General features: G+C 37.8%; 1 protein-coding gene across 12 annotated transcripts in view; it reads right to left on the bottom strand.

Moving 5' to 3' along the window:
• The window catches only part of MARK3 (microtubule affinity regulating kinase 3), a 62601-nt gene that overhangs the window by 26331 nt on the left and 18484 nt on the right, over window positions 1–17786 (bottom strand). For all 12 annotated transcript variants that reach the window (XM_066998406.1, XM_066998394.1, XM_066998395.1 and 9 more), the window contains 5 exons: window positions 15965–16018; window positions 9080–9128; window positions 8330–8395; window positions 6048–6118; window positions 538–594 (listed from right to left, as the gene is read on the bottom strand). In XM_066998406.1, coding sequence (XP_066854507.1) covers window positions 538–594; window positions 6048–6118; window positions 8330–8395; window positions 9080–9128; window positions 15965–16018 — 297 coding nt within the window. The remainder of the gene's footprint in view (window positions 1–537; window positions 595–6047; window positions 6119–8329; window positions 8396–9079; window positions 9129–15964; window positions 16019–17786) is intronic.

Below are 17786 nucleotides of genomic sequence, written 5' to 3'. Positions count from 1 at the left end.
AAGTTTGGTGATACACACAACCTTTAAACATTTTTCACTATTTTTTTTTTGAGCAGGATATGTAGCAACATTATTAATACAAAAGGCACAGTTTAAAGAAGGGATATACCACTTTGTAATATGGCTTCTTTGCAACTTGGCACAGTTTTTTCATCACAACCGATATTTAATTCTTTTCAAGACCAAAACTTGTCACACCTGTATCAAAGCACTTAAAAAAAAAAATAATAATAATAATCCTCTCAGCTAATACTGACCTGTATCAGATTTAAATCTGATCAGAGGCTAAAAGATTATCTTTCAGAAATCATTACATTTCAATATTGAGAAGCCTTACAAATCCTTTTCCTTTAATTTTAAATTGTTCTATACCTTAAACATTCATCAAAACTTGCTATAATGCAAGAAAAAAAAAAAACAGAAAAACCAAACAGCTTAATATATGCTACATTTTATAGGTACAATAAAGATCCCACCCACAAGTACATAAACTGATTGACAGACACACACACACATCACACACTTTTCCCTACTCACCTTGAGATCTCTATGAACAATATGCTTTTGATGGCAATACTGCACTGCAGATACTATCTGGATAGAAAACAAGCGCAATTATATAAGTGACATCTCAAAGAAACAAAGTTTTAACTAAGAAGTTCAACATTTATTACTGAAGCTGACAGGTACTTATCCACTCAGAGCTACAAACTACTACAGGGACCAGCATATTTGGGAGAAAGCTGCTAAATAACTTAGGTGCTTGTTATTCAATCTACTTGGTTTCTACTACATCTGAAAGAGCGTTTTGCTCTCTCCAGTGTGGCTAATTATAGACCAGTAGAAGCAATGACTTTCAGAAAGGTTACTGAAGTATTTCCATTCCAATACTGTATACAGCTACAAAAGCTTTCCAACTGGACTGAAGTTTTCCAGTCCTTATGCAAAGGTGATTTTTCATGCCACAGCATGGCATGAAAAAGAGAAAAGGCTAAGAAACGGCCTGGCTACAGAAGAAATTACTGGGGGAAAAGCTCATTTGTTGAAACTTCAGTTATGTGGTGAGACATGACTGTGCATCTGACAAAAGGCCTACAGTGCATATGCTGTATTGTATTTGTATACTGCACAAGAGGAGCAATCTCAATGGAAAAAACTTCTGTCTCTCTCACGTGTAACAGAATAATTTCTTCCATCATAATTTCCAACTACCTTATTTTTCTTTCTGCTTTATATAGCAAGCTATATAAGCTGCTTACACAGGTGGCCTAGTATACTGCTCTGGAGTTACGAGCATTACCAGGGAAGTTAGCATGTATAGAAAAGCCGAGTAAGGCCATATTGCTACATGATCGCAAATGCTGTCAAATACATTTTATTGTGATGCACACGTGGTCAGAACTGAGGCAGCAGATGTCCTGACTTTTCAAAAGTCTTAACTGCACAGAAAAATAATTTACTGTAATAACTACACTTAAATATGTTTCCATTCTTTGTTCAAGATTAACATTTCTAGTCCAGAAAGATGAGATCTCATTAATATTACAAAAAGTAACTCGGTATCCCAGCTTAGCATACGAATCCTCCTGTCCCTGTAGGAAGCAATGCTTCTTTTTTAGTATTTAGAATAAGTGAAGGTAAGGTTCTTGGTAGGTCAAAGAACTGACCTACCAGTCACTTCGCATCTAAAACTTGAGCAACCAACATTGTCTTAATCTCTGTGCCCCTGAGTCATGCATATATGCAAAATGCCACCTTAGGAGCCAAGTATTCAATGACAAGTTGAAATATTTCTATTCCCTACACTTTCATTCTGCTTTCACTTGTTCCTTTATGTACTGACTCCCTCCTTCAGACTCCCAGCTCAGCTTTTCACAGTTACTGAAACTGCCGAAGCTCTCCCATGGCACCGCTTGTACCATCCTCGTGGCTTTCCTTCCTTTCCTCCCCACTGCCGTCACTCAGCTCCAGCCACCAGCCCGCTTTCCCAGGTGCTTCCCAGGCTGACGGCGTGACCAAGACCTCATGCTTTATTCAGGACTGCAGAGACACGGCACTACGCTGCGCGCTTCTGAACTGCTTTTACTTTGACTACCTAAGAGCGGAAAGTCTAGCAGATTATCAATCAGTTGTTTTCTCTGGGGACGCTTCTGAACTACTCTGCATTGCAAAAGGATAGCACAGGGACTGCAGAAGCGAGTCAAATCTAAATGGAAGGGAAATAATGCAATATGTGTAAGAAAGATTAACAGCAGTCAAAACTGAATGAAAAAAACACAGCATAAAGCATGGCTTCACTGAATCGAGTTCCTTGCCTTCCACCTTCCATCACTCCTTCTGTTGACAGCCCCCTTGCTCCAACCTATGTGAGTGTGAGAAATTTGCTGACACTTGGGCAGGTGGGGAGAACAGGGGGAGAAAAAGACGACTTCTAGCTGTAACAATAGGAGCATTTAAATACATTTCTTTGGAGGGATTTCAAAAATTTGTATAATCACAGGATTTTAAGAACATGATAGAACAAGCTACCTCTAGGTAGACAAACTATTCTTCATAAGGATTAACTGTTAGAACAAAACAACAAAAGGAGAGATAAATGACCTCTCCAGGTCCCTTCCACAGTGCTACACTGAGCATTTCTTTTCTTAACTGGAACATACAATAGTAAGATTTATTTTGTGGATTTTTTAAAATATACATTTAAGACTTGTCCTAATATCTACCAGTACTAAAAATTCTACAATCTGCTTCCACAGGGAAAAAGTGGGAAGACCGAAGGAAGCCAGATCTAATCTGCAGCAGTGAAGGAGGAGAGGGAAGTAATTCATTTGCAATTTTTGTTGGTGGGAGAGCTCCCCTTCATCCCCCTGAGACTTGGCTCCCCATTTTTGCATTCATTCTCATCCAGATGGGCAGACTTCCGTACGGAGTAAGGATGGTAAGATTGAACCAGAACTGCTTGGAAGTCTGCTAGGGAAAGAAAAGCTAGGTGACATTAAGAATGCAAAACATTCTGGATTTGAATTTCTCATACACGGCTGCATAAAAGAAGACTGAAATGGAGAACTGCAGAGCATGGCTGTATTTTTAGTGTCCCTTGTCAAGCATGACTGGAATAATTTGATCACTGTCTTCTACAGGGTTTTTTCCCCTGCTAAAAGCCCTGAATATGCATAACAGAATGGACAAAAAAATTATATGTATATTTTTAAACAAGTGAAGACGGGCGAATTAGCAAATTCATCTTTGCCTGATAGAGAGGGAGACGCTAAAATACCTCCTCAGATAAAACACAGATGTTTTATGCAGAAATCACATCGACTGAAAGAAGAAACAGGATCTGAAAATATAGTAATATAACCTATTGTAAGTACTAAGCTCAATAGCAAGGCACAACTGTTTCTGCAGCTTAAAAAGGCTCCTGCCTGTTAAACTAGCTAGTGAATTAAAAAAAAAAATCCCTATTATGTACTAGTCTAACATAAGAACAGCTGCATTGAATCAGATAAAAGTTCTACACAGAGTGTTATCCCTCCAGCAACAGCTAAAAGCTACATGAAGCTATTGTGAGACTACAGCAAAGTGAATAGTTTCATGACCCATAAACCTAGTAAGAACTAGGTTTGATCTGTCCCACAGAGTCCTGGTGTTGAATAAATGTCAAGCTCTGATCAAAGTTTTCTGATTTCTGTCCCACACGCATGCTCATTTCTCTAGCAAACTACGATGAGCTTACGCTATAGCTCCTTTCCTTGGGAAAAAAGAGAACCCTAGTAATAACCCAGACACTCACGCTTTTGATGCTCTCAAGAACCACTTATCTTTGAGATCAAGATCCTCTAAAATTGGATAAATTTAGTAACCAGCAAGTCAGCTATTCAGGAAGGATAGGTAGCTAATTCCTCCAGGTTTCTGAAAGGAAACCAGACTTATAAAAAGAAACTTAAAACATATTTCAGTAGATTGAAGAGCAGCCATCTATATATCTTTATGAACAGCATTTACCCTACTGAAGTAGGGGAATAAAGCAGGGAATCTGAAGTAAAACATTTGATGGGTCAAACATCCAGCTTAGCAGTTAACTATCTTTTAAATTCTTTTCCTTCATGTTTGTTTTTGAAAAAGTTTGTTTTAAAGTTACATATATCCTGTACCACACATATTATTCCATAAAATGAAACACTAAGTGTACTTGTAAAGTAAGTCTGACATGTTTCCACAAGTTTTCACGTAAAGGCGAGTTGAATCCTTCGACAAAAAAGGCAATTGCTGAACAAATGTGCAGCAGAATTACTACAAGATCTTTTTCCACACAATTCCTGATAAAAGAAAGGTAGCACAGAGAGCAAAGAACCACACCAATGGTAGTTTTCAATGTTCACGGTAGAGAGAACAGCAAATCCTCTTGAACTATTCTGAAGTATTTCAGGTGACATTACAAAAAGAAAGGTTATGGTCTGGGATTTAGAAAAAGACAGCTAAACTGGAAATGACTGCTTTAAAACCCAGTACAATTGATCAAATCTATTCCAACACACAGCACAGAAGCACTTAAGAAATTCTTAATCGCAAACGAAAGCACTCTAGAGTTGACAGAACATAAGATATAAAGAGACATAAGATTTTATTAAAGAAGAAAAAAAAATTCCTTACTCTGAAGCTGTGTATTACTCTAGTACACACAAATCACTTCTCCTGGGAATATAAAGTCTGCAGCTGCTTTTTCTGGGGCCTTGTTTTTTGTTCTTATTTTTATGATTATTTTTGCAAAAGATTAAAGAACGTATGTACAAGATTTAAAATGAAGAGAGAAAAAGAAACAAGGCTTTTACAGAAATGCTTTTGTTGCATTCTTATTTTGGATTAAATGGGTTTCTATTTTTCTCCTTACTTTCACTGCTACTTTTGAGTTTATTATTTATATTGCTTTAGCAAATCTTACTAACAAAACAGTTGTGACAGTTTCCTAGTTCCCAGATTATTTCTTATGGTCACACTATCCACTCTAGAGAACTGTAAAAGTTTTCTTTATATGGCATTTTGTGAAAGTAATTAATTTCCTGGAAGTTTCATACTTAATATCAAATTACTTCTATTTTTGTATGGCTGTGCTTTAAGATGTGAAGCTACCGTAGCTTTTCCCTCCAGCAGTGAAACTGCCGTGTCATTGCCACAATTTACCAGTTGAAAACCCCCACATATAGTTCAAGCAAACACTCTTGTCCATATTCGTTATTTTAAAGTGTCATTAAACAGAAGCATAATTTTAATGTTGTGAGAAGAAATATCATTTAAATTATCCAATGGGATGGAAATAACATAAGCATTCACAAGTTTCTGCACATGAGCAGAAACCAAAGTATATAAGACCAAATAGATCTGCAAATGAAACTTCAAATGCTGCAAGAGCAGAGACTTGGATTTTTAACTGGTTATGCAAAATTATGTGCATATGTTCAATACTGCTTTACTGTAGAATAGAAATGCTTTTTACAGATCACTGAAATTCCAACATTTTTGCAAGTCCGGTTTATCCATCATAAAGAAAACAAAAAAGCCTAGATATTATTATTATTATTATTATTTTTTTAGAACAGCTGTTTAACTGCATCTCTTTGTGCAAGTGCATGGTTGTAAACGGGTGCCTCTTCCAGGCACTGCCCGTGTTTGCTGCTGACCTGGTTTGTAGCACGTTACACTTGAACAACTTCCAAAAGCTTACAGACAAGCTGAACGTAGAATATATGAAATCAACCCGGAGGAAATGAATTTTGAAACAGAATCCATGTCCAAATCAAGCAGTCATTGTGTTCTGGCACTCTGGACACCCTGGCACAAACACTAAGGAAGCTAGCACTGCTGACTGGGCTACTAACCCCTTCAAAGCACTACTATAACCAAGTTTCCTCTTACTCAGTGCTAGAAGTCCACACACCATGCTGAACACTGCTAGAAGTCAAACACAAAGGACAGCTGTTTTACCCATTTCACCACTAAAAACGGGTGTGGGGGAGTAGGAAGCTGATGTATAGGAATGTTATACATACCTGTCTAAATTTAGCTCTAGCCTCCTTTTCCTTCATTCTTCCATGTGCAACCAGATAGTCAAACACCTCCCCTGCGAGTCAATAACGAGACACGTTAATGCCGGTGTCAGAATGTAGAGATTCCTCTCTAGCAGCTACCCACAGCAACTTCACTGGAATGATTACACTTCAGGTTGATCTCAAGTTTAAGATTACAGGTTAGCTCAAGAGAACAAGGCATAAGTGATGTGAATACAAACAATTTACTACAACATTCTCTCTTACACAAGGAAACAGTAAGGCTTAATGAAAGACTGGATATAGATAGAAACATTTCCTTCCAATTATTTAGAAACTGAGCAGCAGTACTTCTGTTTTGTAAATAAAGATGACCTGTACCTTCACAGACTTTCTCACAAGGGTATCTTTTGCACCACAAAAATAAGCCTCATACATGAAAGCATTTGATGATATCTGTAATATTGTTATATCAGCACCAGAATTTTTCTTTGTACGTGTGCATACAAGTGTTCTAACCAACACAGAAATCTTAGTTCTAACCTAGGCTTGGAGGAGGTATCTGCAATGAAGTTCTCAATAATGAGGCCAGTAGGACACTGAGATAATCCACCCCACAAGCATCAGATAGGTAAGACACACAGAAAAACACCACTTCTGAACAAGCCCAATGGTGCATGGTTCAGATGTCTAAAGGAGAATAAAGTAGTACTGAAGAGCTGTGTTTTTTTGATGTTTTGGTTTTTGTTTGCTTTTAAATAAAAAAAAGGTAGAGTCATACAGCAGGAAAATCAACAACTGAGCTATCTGAGAGAGTGTCAGGATCTTCTACAAAATAGTCTTGCTTGCTCCTGTAGCACATTATTTAATACCCATCTCAGAAAATTCTCTCAGGTGTATTTCACAGCTGTTTCTTGAGAAAATTTGAAGGAGCAAAGCTGAACACTCCTTTATAATTCAGGGGAAAACGATACCAGAGAAAGAAATATAGGCAACTTATGCAAATGTTGCAGTTCTAGCAATACAGTTTCTCTCATCCTCCAACCACAGAATTCATACAGTTCACGTGTGACCAGTATCTCAAGGAGGAAAAAAGGAAAACAATCGCCGTCACTCAGATCACTGGCCATGCCTGTCTTGCACAACACTGCACATGCACAGGGCGCTGCTCACGGCCCTGCAGACCTGCACACGTTTCTCCATGGTTCTAAAATCTTTAGAGCGCTGTTGGCCCTTCTACCTTGTGGAAGCCAATCACTAGATGGCAATAAGACTTCACTTTTAAGTCTAGCACCAACAAACTGCACGGAGACGCCTTCACAAACATGCACTAGCCAATATCCTAACAGCGTTTCACCAGCCTTGTTTCTGGTTAGACAAAGCTTGGTGGAGCATTTAGGGACCCACTAGAAGACAACTGAGGCAGTTAGAGGATCTTTACCTGATTTAAGAATTAACTTCACACAATCTAACAGAGTTAGAATTCAATGCTGAAACTATTAACTGAGAAAAAACTCTGTATTTCCCTCCCACAGCTAAAGAAAATCCTCAACTACTGGAGATTCCCAGATGCTGATGCTAAAGAGTCACATTGACAAACAGAGGGCTATTAGGTTTTAGCCAGCAAAGAGTAACTTAATCCCCAATATCTTAATTCTAGCCCTGGTGAAACTATCTGACACTGCATGATGCAGTCTTTTTTTCTTCCTCCTCTGCAATCAGGAATAAATGTTAAAGTTCCTCCACAACCTCCCTCCTAAAATGGACATAAGGCTAAGCCTAATAACTCTTGACAGTAGAAGGTCTGTGACTACGGTATGTCAAATGTCATCAACTTTTAAAAAAACAGAAGTTTCAGTACTCGTGCTTTTGAAAGCAACAGTTAAAAATACAGAAGTGTTTCTCTTTTTATTTATTTATTTTTAACCAAGCATCTTATATAAGACAAGATACCAGTCCTAGGGAGCTTAATACAATAAATTTAAAAGGTTGACATTTATTACTGACAGAAACAATCAAAGGCTGAACAAAGATTCCAGTTACATTTAAGTTGTAAAAACAAAGCAAATGTTACTAAATCGCATTAAGTTTGGAATGAAGTTTTACAAGTTATAATTACGTAGCCTGAACGAGTACTTAAGAATATTAAAGACTTTGCTTAAAAAATTTACCCTACCATGACATTAATATTTGATAAACGGGAAAATAAAACTTCAAAGAAAAAAAGTGCTTTCTGCCACTTGGCAATTTATTTACATTTGCCATCACAGTAGAGAGGTACTTACCCCCGCTCGCATATTCCATTATTAAATAGAGAGTTTTTTCAGTTTCAATGACTTCAAATAACTTCACTGGAAAAGAAAGCAACTTATTAATCAGTTAGCTGGTTGCAGAATTATCAACTCTATAAGGAATTCTGTCAGGAAAAAAAAACCACACAATTTTCTTGATTCTTGACAGTACCAGATCATTACTCTAAACCATCTTTTTCTGTCCTAAATGGAAAATACAATAGCATATTTACTCAACTCATAAAATACAATCATTTGATGTGATTATATGGGGAAAGCAACTAGATTAAACAAAACTTCCATAAATTTGAGCGTCAGTAATGGCCATTTTTACACACTGTACTGGCATACATGGCAACAAATAAGTTATCAGTCAGTTGGCTGACAGTACCCTAACAATAGTACATTGTTTAAACTTCACAATCCAGATCAATTTCTTGACCATTTCTTGTTTTGGTACAAAATTCTTTTAATGAGAGCCTGAATCCAGTAAAAATCAGCATTGTGATAACTCTGCTCCTTTTGAGCAATCAGCTATGAAAATAACTATTTTGTGTAGAGGGCCTAAAACATTTTTTTGTTTTTAAACACACAGCTATGACTAGGTATTTCTTACTGCTATTTTACAGTAAATTACCCCCCTATTTTAAGATTAGCTTATAATTATCACATAACATTTTTAACGGTGGAAAAAAGAGGTAACATTTCACTGGATTTGAATATAAAGAGAAATAAACAAGGTACCTATATTTGGATGATTTAAGATCTTCATTATTCTTACTTCTCTAAAGAGCTGAAATAAACATAAAACATGAAATAAGTTAATGAAAATAATAGGTAACACTCTTTCTTTGTAAGCCTGATCATTTTGATGTACTTGCTTAATTTTAAACATAAAGGGCAAACTTTATTAGCATTTCAAGGAAGTTCATAAAATAACAACTTATTGGAGAGAACAGTTAAGTGCTTGCTTCTTTAAAGCTTCCGCCAAACCCTCAAAAACCTGCAAACACCCACAAAAGTGCTCCAGATAGCCCAGGAGACAAGTGATCTCAGCTCTGTGGTTCTCACACTTTTGGGGCCAGAAGACCATTATGAGCCCACGCAGCTTCTTGATGGCCACTGTACATCACATCTCATATACCCTTTCACACCTTTATAGAAAATCCTGGTTTCAAAGTTTTATGAACGCCCCTCCAGAGCACTGTTTGAAGACCACTGCACTGTGTTAGTGGCATGGGCTCTTCAGCCCTTTGTCAGAGCCTAGCCTTCCAGAGGATACCACAGAAACACTGTCCTATACGACAGGAACTGAGAGGTGAAAAATCAGCTGCTTTTATCGCACAAAAATTGCATTATTCAACTAAACCAGCAACAAACAAGTTTTAAGCACAGATGGTCAGGCAAGGTTTCTTCTTGGGCCTTCAGAAGCATTCCTTCAAGACGACCGAGGCACAAAACCATCTAGCTCTGGACTTGTCACCACAGCTTCAACAACTTTCAGCGCCAGACATCTAGCCTCCAAGACTGCTGATGCAGTACACTGAACATTAGCCAAAAATAACGGGGCAAAACACAGTCTTTTCCTGAGCAAACAATCCCCAGCAGACAGAAGACACACCACCGCTTGAGGGTACAATCTCAAAGGGATCAGCCTGCTGCCACCCTCTTCACCACCCACTTTCCTACACAACAGGCCTGTATACTTGTACTTGAACACCTTGAAGTGCAAATACTGTTGTGTTCAGATTCCCTTATCTTCCTACAGCCACTCTTTACAAAAAAAAAAAAAAAAAAGGAACTTCTGAGGTAGCATGCTATATGGTAGTCACGTGTGAGATTTTTCTCCCTCTATAGTTTCCCCCCATGAGAGCCTAAGCCTCCAGATGGTTGACATTCTTAAGCCTTGATTATTTTCTAACAGCATGCTTCCAAATGAGGGAGTAATCAAGTGGTTTTATTATAAACCTAACACCAACGTCTACAGGAATACCAGTAACGTAACAGGTCGTACTGAACATAATGTAAAGAGACTGAAGCAGAAAGAAAGTACACAACTCCACACGAGTGCAGACAAGGAAAAAAAGAAAGGATTTTGTAAAGAAAGACATAACAGCATTGTTATTAACAGTAAGAAAGCAAAAGATGCTGCTGTAAGATTCTCCTCAGGTCAGATTTCATATAAAGTGAATATGTTTAATGGCTACATTTATTAATAATGACTCAGAAAATCTGTAGGTGTAGTTACTCAAAATAAAAAAAAAAGTAAAACACGGGAAACAAAAGACAAACAAAGCCAAGAAAACAGAACCATTCCACCCTTCTGCCTTTTAATAAAACAAGCTGCAGCAAAAAATAAAATCACGATATGGAGACCATTTCCAACAGTTCTTTGCTTTCTAATGGTTCTGTAAGGCTACCATTTGGATAGCAATACTCATTAAAATGCCTAAAAGGCTTTCTCCCCTATGCCACAGCTGTGAAAGGCACAGTACCTGAACACAGAATAAAACTAAACAGTTTTTAAATAGTTTTAATTACAGTATATTCATTATCTAGATCTATGCCTGACACTTTGCTAGATGATAAACTGCCTAAACGCAATCAAGACTGATCGATCAATTACATTTTTGGCCATGGAAGACAAGTTTCACAAATTGTGGGCATGTTTTCTTTTCCCCCCTCAGATAAGGAAATTGCCTTTTTTTTAATTACATTGTTTCTGTAGCTTTTTTCATATGTACTTCAATGAGGTAGAGCACTTAACCATAGCTCTCTAAACATAAGACATTTAAATGCAGTTGAATTTATAATTATATCTTTTTCTTATTTTTTTCATTCGGTTCAGATTGTCTGGCCTGTAATATACCCTGAATACTTCGTATTTTTTATTGCAGCTTGTATAACTAAAAGCCTCTGGTCAGCCTGTTTTGAAGACAGCTTGCAGAATTTGCTCACGACTGACTGTCAGTTTCCTCTGGACTCCCTTCCGACCCCCAGATCGAAGTCTGTTGGGTCAGACTGATCAAGTGCAACCCCACTGCTGCACAGATGCAGCCCTTGGCTGTTGTTCAGCCATCAGCCTATTTATCGTCACCTCACCTACCTACAAAGGTATGTTCAGCGGATTAAGAATGGCAATGTCAGCAATGACCAAAATCATAATTAGTCCCACCAAACAAGAACAATCAAACAAAGGCAATACAGAACAAGACAGTAAAGATGAGGCCAAAATTCATGGTATCATCATGTAAACAAATACACTCATTAATCTAATCTTTTTATAGAGAACGCTGACTTGGCTGGAGCCAGCTACTTCCTCCGCTGCAGTGTACAGTTTGATGCTCTAATGTGATAAAGGCAGGCTCATATCACATTTTGGGCTGTTGTAAATATATCATTGTTCCACAGGACTACTAACCCAGATGAAGCCTATCAAAAAGTGGCGTCTACATATGAGCTATTTGCAGTTGGTGACTAGAAACAAGCTCTTTAAAAATAGTTATTTTTGTCTTAGGCGAAGTTCAAAATAGAAATACTTGAGAATAGGATACAAACTCCACCAAATGTTTTATTATAATTTTAGTTATATAAATGCACTTCAGATTGTGTTCTGTAGACACTTTAAGTGTTATATTTGGCATTTTGACACAGACAGCAACTTCAGCAGGGACATCTGCAAATGTCTGACATTGTATTATATTCTATTTCTGATAGAGGAACAGAACGTAAAACATGATACAACTTTCACATATTATACTGAACGGTTTTCTAGATTTAATTCCCCCCTAAATGCTATTTGCATCAACCTCCAATAAATGAAGCATTAATTATTACCACACTTCCTAAAGCCCACAGCACAATTCATTATAGATAGCAAGTTATGGCAAAAGCCCACACATCTGAGGTTTTCTGACACAGGAACACAGAAGAATCTGTAACATTGTAAGACGTAACATAAGGTTCTCTACTCAGAAAATAATTTTCTTAGTTTCAGGAACTTGTCAAAATGTGACCATAGAGGCAGACTATCAACTGTAAACAGTGCTTATCAGTTTAATTTCTAATACAGAGATTGAAAACTACTCCCAACTTGTTGAATAGCTCATTTTCCGTCAACAGGAGCTCTGCAAATGTTTCTAGGGAAAGACAAACATCCTAAGTCTGCCAAACAAATGTCTTTCAGCTTTGTTGTGGTCTCGTCCTTTGACTGTAAGTCGTGTTAGATACAGGGAAAGAATTTAATACTGCCAGTGGACAAACAGAGCAAAAAGAAAAGTAGCAATGGAAACACAGACACATACTGAGTAATAATCTTGAACCAATTTTACTTGAACTTTATTATGCTGATACATCTAAAACAACACGGATTGGGGAAATAGGGAACCAGCTTTCAAGCCAACTCTTTGAATAAGCTGAAAGACAGATTACAAAGTGTTCCTGCATTAGCTATTGCAAGAGTTTCAGTAACAAAGGATTTCAAAAAACACTGACAAAAAGTTTGCTAAAAAGCAAGTCAGTACGCTAGTCAGATGCAGAGCACATTTCCTGGCCTCCTTCCCCTCAAAGCAGGGAGGCTTTTCACAAGATGTTCTCCCAAGCCAGCTCAAGCTTTAACTGTGTGTTAGGCTCCTCCTGATAACTGCTCACCGAAACAGGCCCTATATATAGTTAGCAGTCTCAATCAGGAAGCCTTTACACAATGCAAGTTTGCACCAAATAATGCACAACTTGAAAACGCACAAAATACACGCTATAAACAAAAAAGTCTGTCCCTTTTAAATTTTCATACCTTCCTCGCACTTTTTAAAACAGACCGATCAAAAGTCAGAAAGAACATGGTGCATATTCAAATTTGTAGTTAAGAACTCTAAAAAGATTTTACAAAAAGGTCCAAACAAGTGGCAAAACATCTGCACAAAACGAACAAAAAAATCTGGCTGAGAAGCCAAGTTCTAAAAAAGGAAAATGAGAAGTTATTTAGTGCTATTACATGGGCTTAGGAAAAAAAAAATCTTGCGTATAATGGCATTGCTGATTCAAAAGAAAGAAAGAAAACAAACAGTTTTTTTTTTGGTCTAGAAGGAAGTGAGCTACTGTAACATCAACACTCATTTCGAGCGAGACCGATATTCACTGCGATTGGGTACAAAGTACATTTTGGGAGAATAATGATGACTAACAACACTAGCATGGGAAAAAAGCTCTGAGAATTCTCTTTTCTTTTAAGGCAGGAAAGTAACACAGTTTCCTCTTCGCTAAGCAAAAGCAGCAGAGCTGTAATAAGCTACGAAAACTAGAGCGAGGAGTAGCTGCATGTGGCTACCACTGACTCCCCCAGCAGCACAGAGCCCCTCAGTGCTGTGAAGAACCGCACTTTGAAAACATATCCGTCAAAGCTGCAGCCACCCGCAGCTCACTGCAAAGTGCTGCTCCAGAGAGTACGGCGCCCCTTCGCAAGGGTAACTCCCCTCTGGCAGCTGGAGTATCGGCGTGGAAGACGTAAGACAGAAATCAGGATCAGAAACCTTAATCACCGCTCGTTTCACCACCTGAGGATGAGTAGGGTATGCAGACACTACACCACACCCTCTTCTCGGCACAGCCCTTCCCTCCCCACCATACCTCACATATTTCATCACTCCCTCCAGCAGCCCTGATGAGAAGCACTTCATCTCCGCTTGCCCTGAATCTACAGGTCATGCGTGCAGCTTGCTTCAAATGGGCTGAGACTACAGCAGCGCTGATAGCACTGGGGGGAAGCGGGCGAGCGCTTTCAAAAAAAGCTTTGATGAAGCAAAATCGATAAGTAATGCATTGGGTATGTACTGTTTACTATAAGCGGCTGCTTAAAATTAAGAAAATGGTTTTCCACTTCTGAGAACACTGAGATATCTTGCTAAACCTTTTTAAGTGCTTATATAGCCAGTGAGCTTAGAGAAGCGAACACATTAGCAATCTCACTCCCCAACTCTGATTGGATTTCTACCCCACTATTTGGTACTATTCTCCTAGACTCCCATTTAAAGACCCTAATGGTAGGAAACGCTGACTTAGAAATCACACCTTACAATCTAATTTTATAAATTGTAAATAAAAATGAAACAAAAACTGAGACGGAGACGAGAGTGGAGACCAAACAGGCTGAAACCAGGAACCAAAGGGTCAACAAACACACTTCCAACCAGTGCCGACTGAACTCCAGCGACTGGTGAAAGGTTGGCTTTGTACCTGACTATTAGCTCAAGCTAACAGCGTTAAGACACAGTCTCCAGATAACACCATTTGAAGGAGTAAGAATTTTTTTTTTCTCTCAAAACACATTCTCTCTACTTTTCTCTGACCATTTTCTCCAATGCTCAGTGACCCCTCCCCTTACCATCACAGCTTTTCTTTTCCAAATGCACCCAGAAGTTAATATAACTTTTTAGGTACTCCAATTTGCCCAGATCTGCTGCACAAACCCACTTTATGTAAATCATCATATGACCTCATTTGCATTTCATTTCTTCTCTGCTTAGCCAGAAATTAATAATAATGTCAAGAATTAAGCTGAAAAAAATCTGAGAAAACTGTAACCACATTATCTACTTTTATGTAGCCTACAGGGGCAGTAGAAGGTAATGACGTTGCTTCTTGCTAAAATGATGGTGGCCTTCTTCTGTAGGCTGTTCTCTGCCTCTCAACCAAACTATACAATGCAAGGACCTGTGTATTTTTCCAATTTACTTTTGCACCATTAATTTTGATAAAACCATCTTGCCACACAATCTTTTCAGTATTTGCATAAAACTCGAATGTGTATATTCTCCAGTTTGCTCTGGTTATGCAATTTAATATTGTTTGCAGTTAAGTTCTGGGTATTCTCTCCTTCAAACAGAAATACTGCAAGGAACTTTTTTTTTTTTTAATCAAAGTACTCAAAAGTAAACAAAAAGACTGACTGCAGCACTTAAAAGGACAGAGTTAAAAAAGTCCTAGGTAAAAGTGACATTTAAATGTATTTCCTGCAGCCACTCCAAAGCAGATTGGCTTGCTTGATGAAAGAGTAGGATTTATCACTACTTACTAAAATAGATAAGGCGATACAACTGTAATGGCACATTAAACATTTGAGACTAGAAGGAAGAAACCAGAATAGCCATGCTTCAAGCTATTCCATAAAACTGTAACACCATTTCTGCTGAAAATTATGTGAAAGCCATAGACACTGCTTGGCCTTCAGTCCAGAGGCAATGTTTTCAAGGCCTGTTTAAGAGGACAGAACATACGCTTTCTGTTTTTAAGCTCTACAAAATGACCAGCATGAAGGAGACACAGAGGCATGACACCAAACCACGAACATCCTCGCTACAGTTAGACTACATTTGTGAGAAAGGAAGCGGCTAACACCACCGTCTTCTCTTTGCAACTCTGTATGAGCTCATCTATAAAACAGTACGTGCATCTTGAACAACTGCAAAGTCATCAAAAATATCTGTTAAAAATGCCATTATTAAATACAGTAGTCAGATGTGTGAAAGTTGTGCAGTGCTTCAGATTCTACAGCATAGGCATTCACAATTAATCGGAGGTGGTAAAAGGAAACAAGTTATAATACAAGTTGAAAGGTTAAATGCAAAAACCTACCTTTTGTAGACTAGTTGGATTCAGCTGTGTTTTGTCAATTATTTTTATGGCAACCTAAAGAAAGAATTCATAATCAGTATTTTCCATATGAATAATTGTAGCATTACAACAAAATGGACAAATCCAGTAACAAATGGAAAGCATGAAAATTACACAAATACACTCAAGGTTCTTCAGAAAATTATGTACCTGTATTCAGTTTTAAGCTGAAAGCAGTTGGAATTAATGACTAAATTATAATTTATTTCTATTTCAACAAATTAAAAAGGAGAGTGGGAAAAAATGGTACTTTGAGACAATTAAGACAAGAGAAGCTCACTTAGTCTTTTGCTTCACAATAAAATCATCACATATTACAGCGGAAATTCCAATACCAGACAGTACCCTGACAGAGAGCAGGGTGCCTACAGATGATATTTACACAGTATAATTACACTTCAGATTACATGGTACTAACTGTGCATTGGCAGTTTACGAAGATGCTTCTAAAAGCAAGGACTTCAGAGCAAATTGAAAGTAATGCAACATAAATTTTGCAAGAACTAAGTTCACCTTTGGAAACCCACTGAATATTTGTATCAGTTTGCTCCCTGATGGATATGAAAGGAAATATCACTTTTGTGTCATCAAAAACCCATTGGTTGTACTGCAACAATTTGTGAAGTTTGTTCCTTTACTGAATCTCACCTTCCTGGTAAATACTTCACAGAAATGCTAAGTAACAGAATGAAAATTTCACAAAATAATCAAAAGAAATTCAGTACCATGGTAACTAGTCAGAGCCTGAAAATTTGAGACAATGAATAGGCAGAGATGAGCCCCAGTGCAGTATAATTTGGATACAGGCTGAGTTAAAACAGGAAGAAGGAATCTTTCTAGAATTACTTGCCAATTGGTATTTTTCCTTTCTAAATTAGAGGCTAAACATACCAGAAGAAACTCCACAGAAGCCAAGGAGATGGTGCCTCTCAAAAAGACAAGATGCTGCAACTCCGCTGATTATCATACTTCACTGGTACAAAGAAAGGGCTCTCAATTCCCCTTGAATTTTTGGCTCAAATAGCAGACACTGCTCCTTCCTATGCCACAGCTCCCATTTTGCTGCATCGCTTTGTGCCATCTTTGTCATTTCATTACCGTGGGCTTGGTAACATATGGAATATAAAAAATCTTACACCAAAACAAATTTATTTCCCTATGTTCAAGTGCAAAACACATGGATGGGCCCTCATGACAGAAAGGGTAAGAGGTGAACAGTGTTCAGTGCCGGGGTGTGTCACAGACTTACATGATAGATATATATATGTGGGTTTTTTTTTTTCTGAAACTGAAATTCAAGATTCAGTTTCAGCCCTCTAGATTCAAGATATGGTAAAATATTACCAAGAAACTATTTAAGAATACTTTTGCTTTGGAGAATATTTTCTTCTAAGGTATGTTACTGAAATTACAGATGACTATTTCCCAAGGCAAAATTCCATTACAAAATCTTGAGAAATCCCTTCAAAAATACAAACGAAAGACATACACATTAAGCAACAGGTATTTTTATATTAGCAGCTGTACACGAAACCAAGAAAGATTTTTATCTCTACCTTTATGCCTGCTGAACTGTTCTTACGGAGGTTAACAGTTATTTACTTTCTGCAATTTCTCAGACTCAGACTAGATGTAGACCACTGCCTTTTTCAACAGCAGATAATGGTATTTGATAGGCATCTGGTGTCCCAAGACTATCGATGTCACTAAACATGGCTGTTTGCTGAAGTAAACTTCACTCAAAAGTTGCATTTGTGTTCTAAGCGCTACTATTCTCATCAGT

The sequence above is a fragment of the Anser cygnoides genome, chromosome 5 (assembly GCF_040182565.1).
Source record: "Anser cygnoides isolate HZ-2024a breed goose chromosome 5, Taihu_goose_T2T_genome, whole genome shotgun sequence".
Classification (NCBI taxonomy): Eukaryota; Metazoa; Chordata; class Aves; order Anseriformes; family Anatidae; genus Anser; species Anser cygnoides.
The sequence above is the reverse complement of the archived record's forward strand: the minus strand, read 5'-3'. Positions and strand labels throughout refer to the sequence as shown.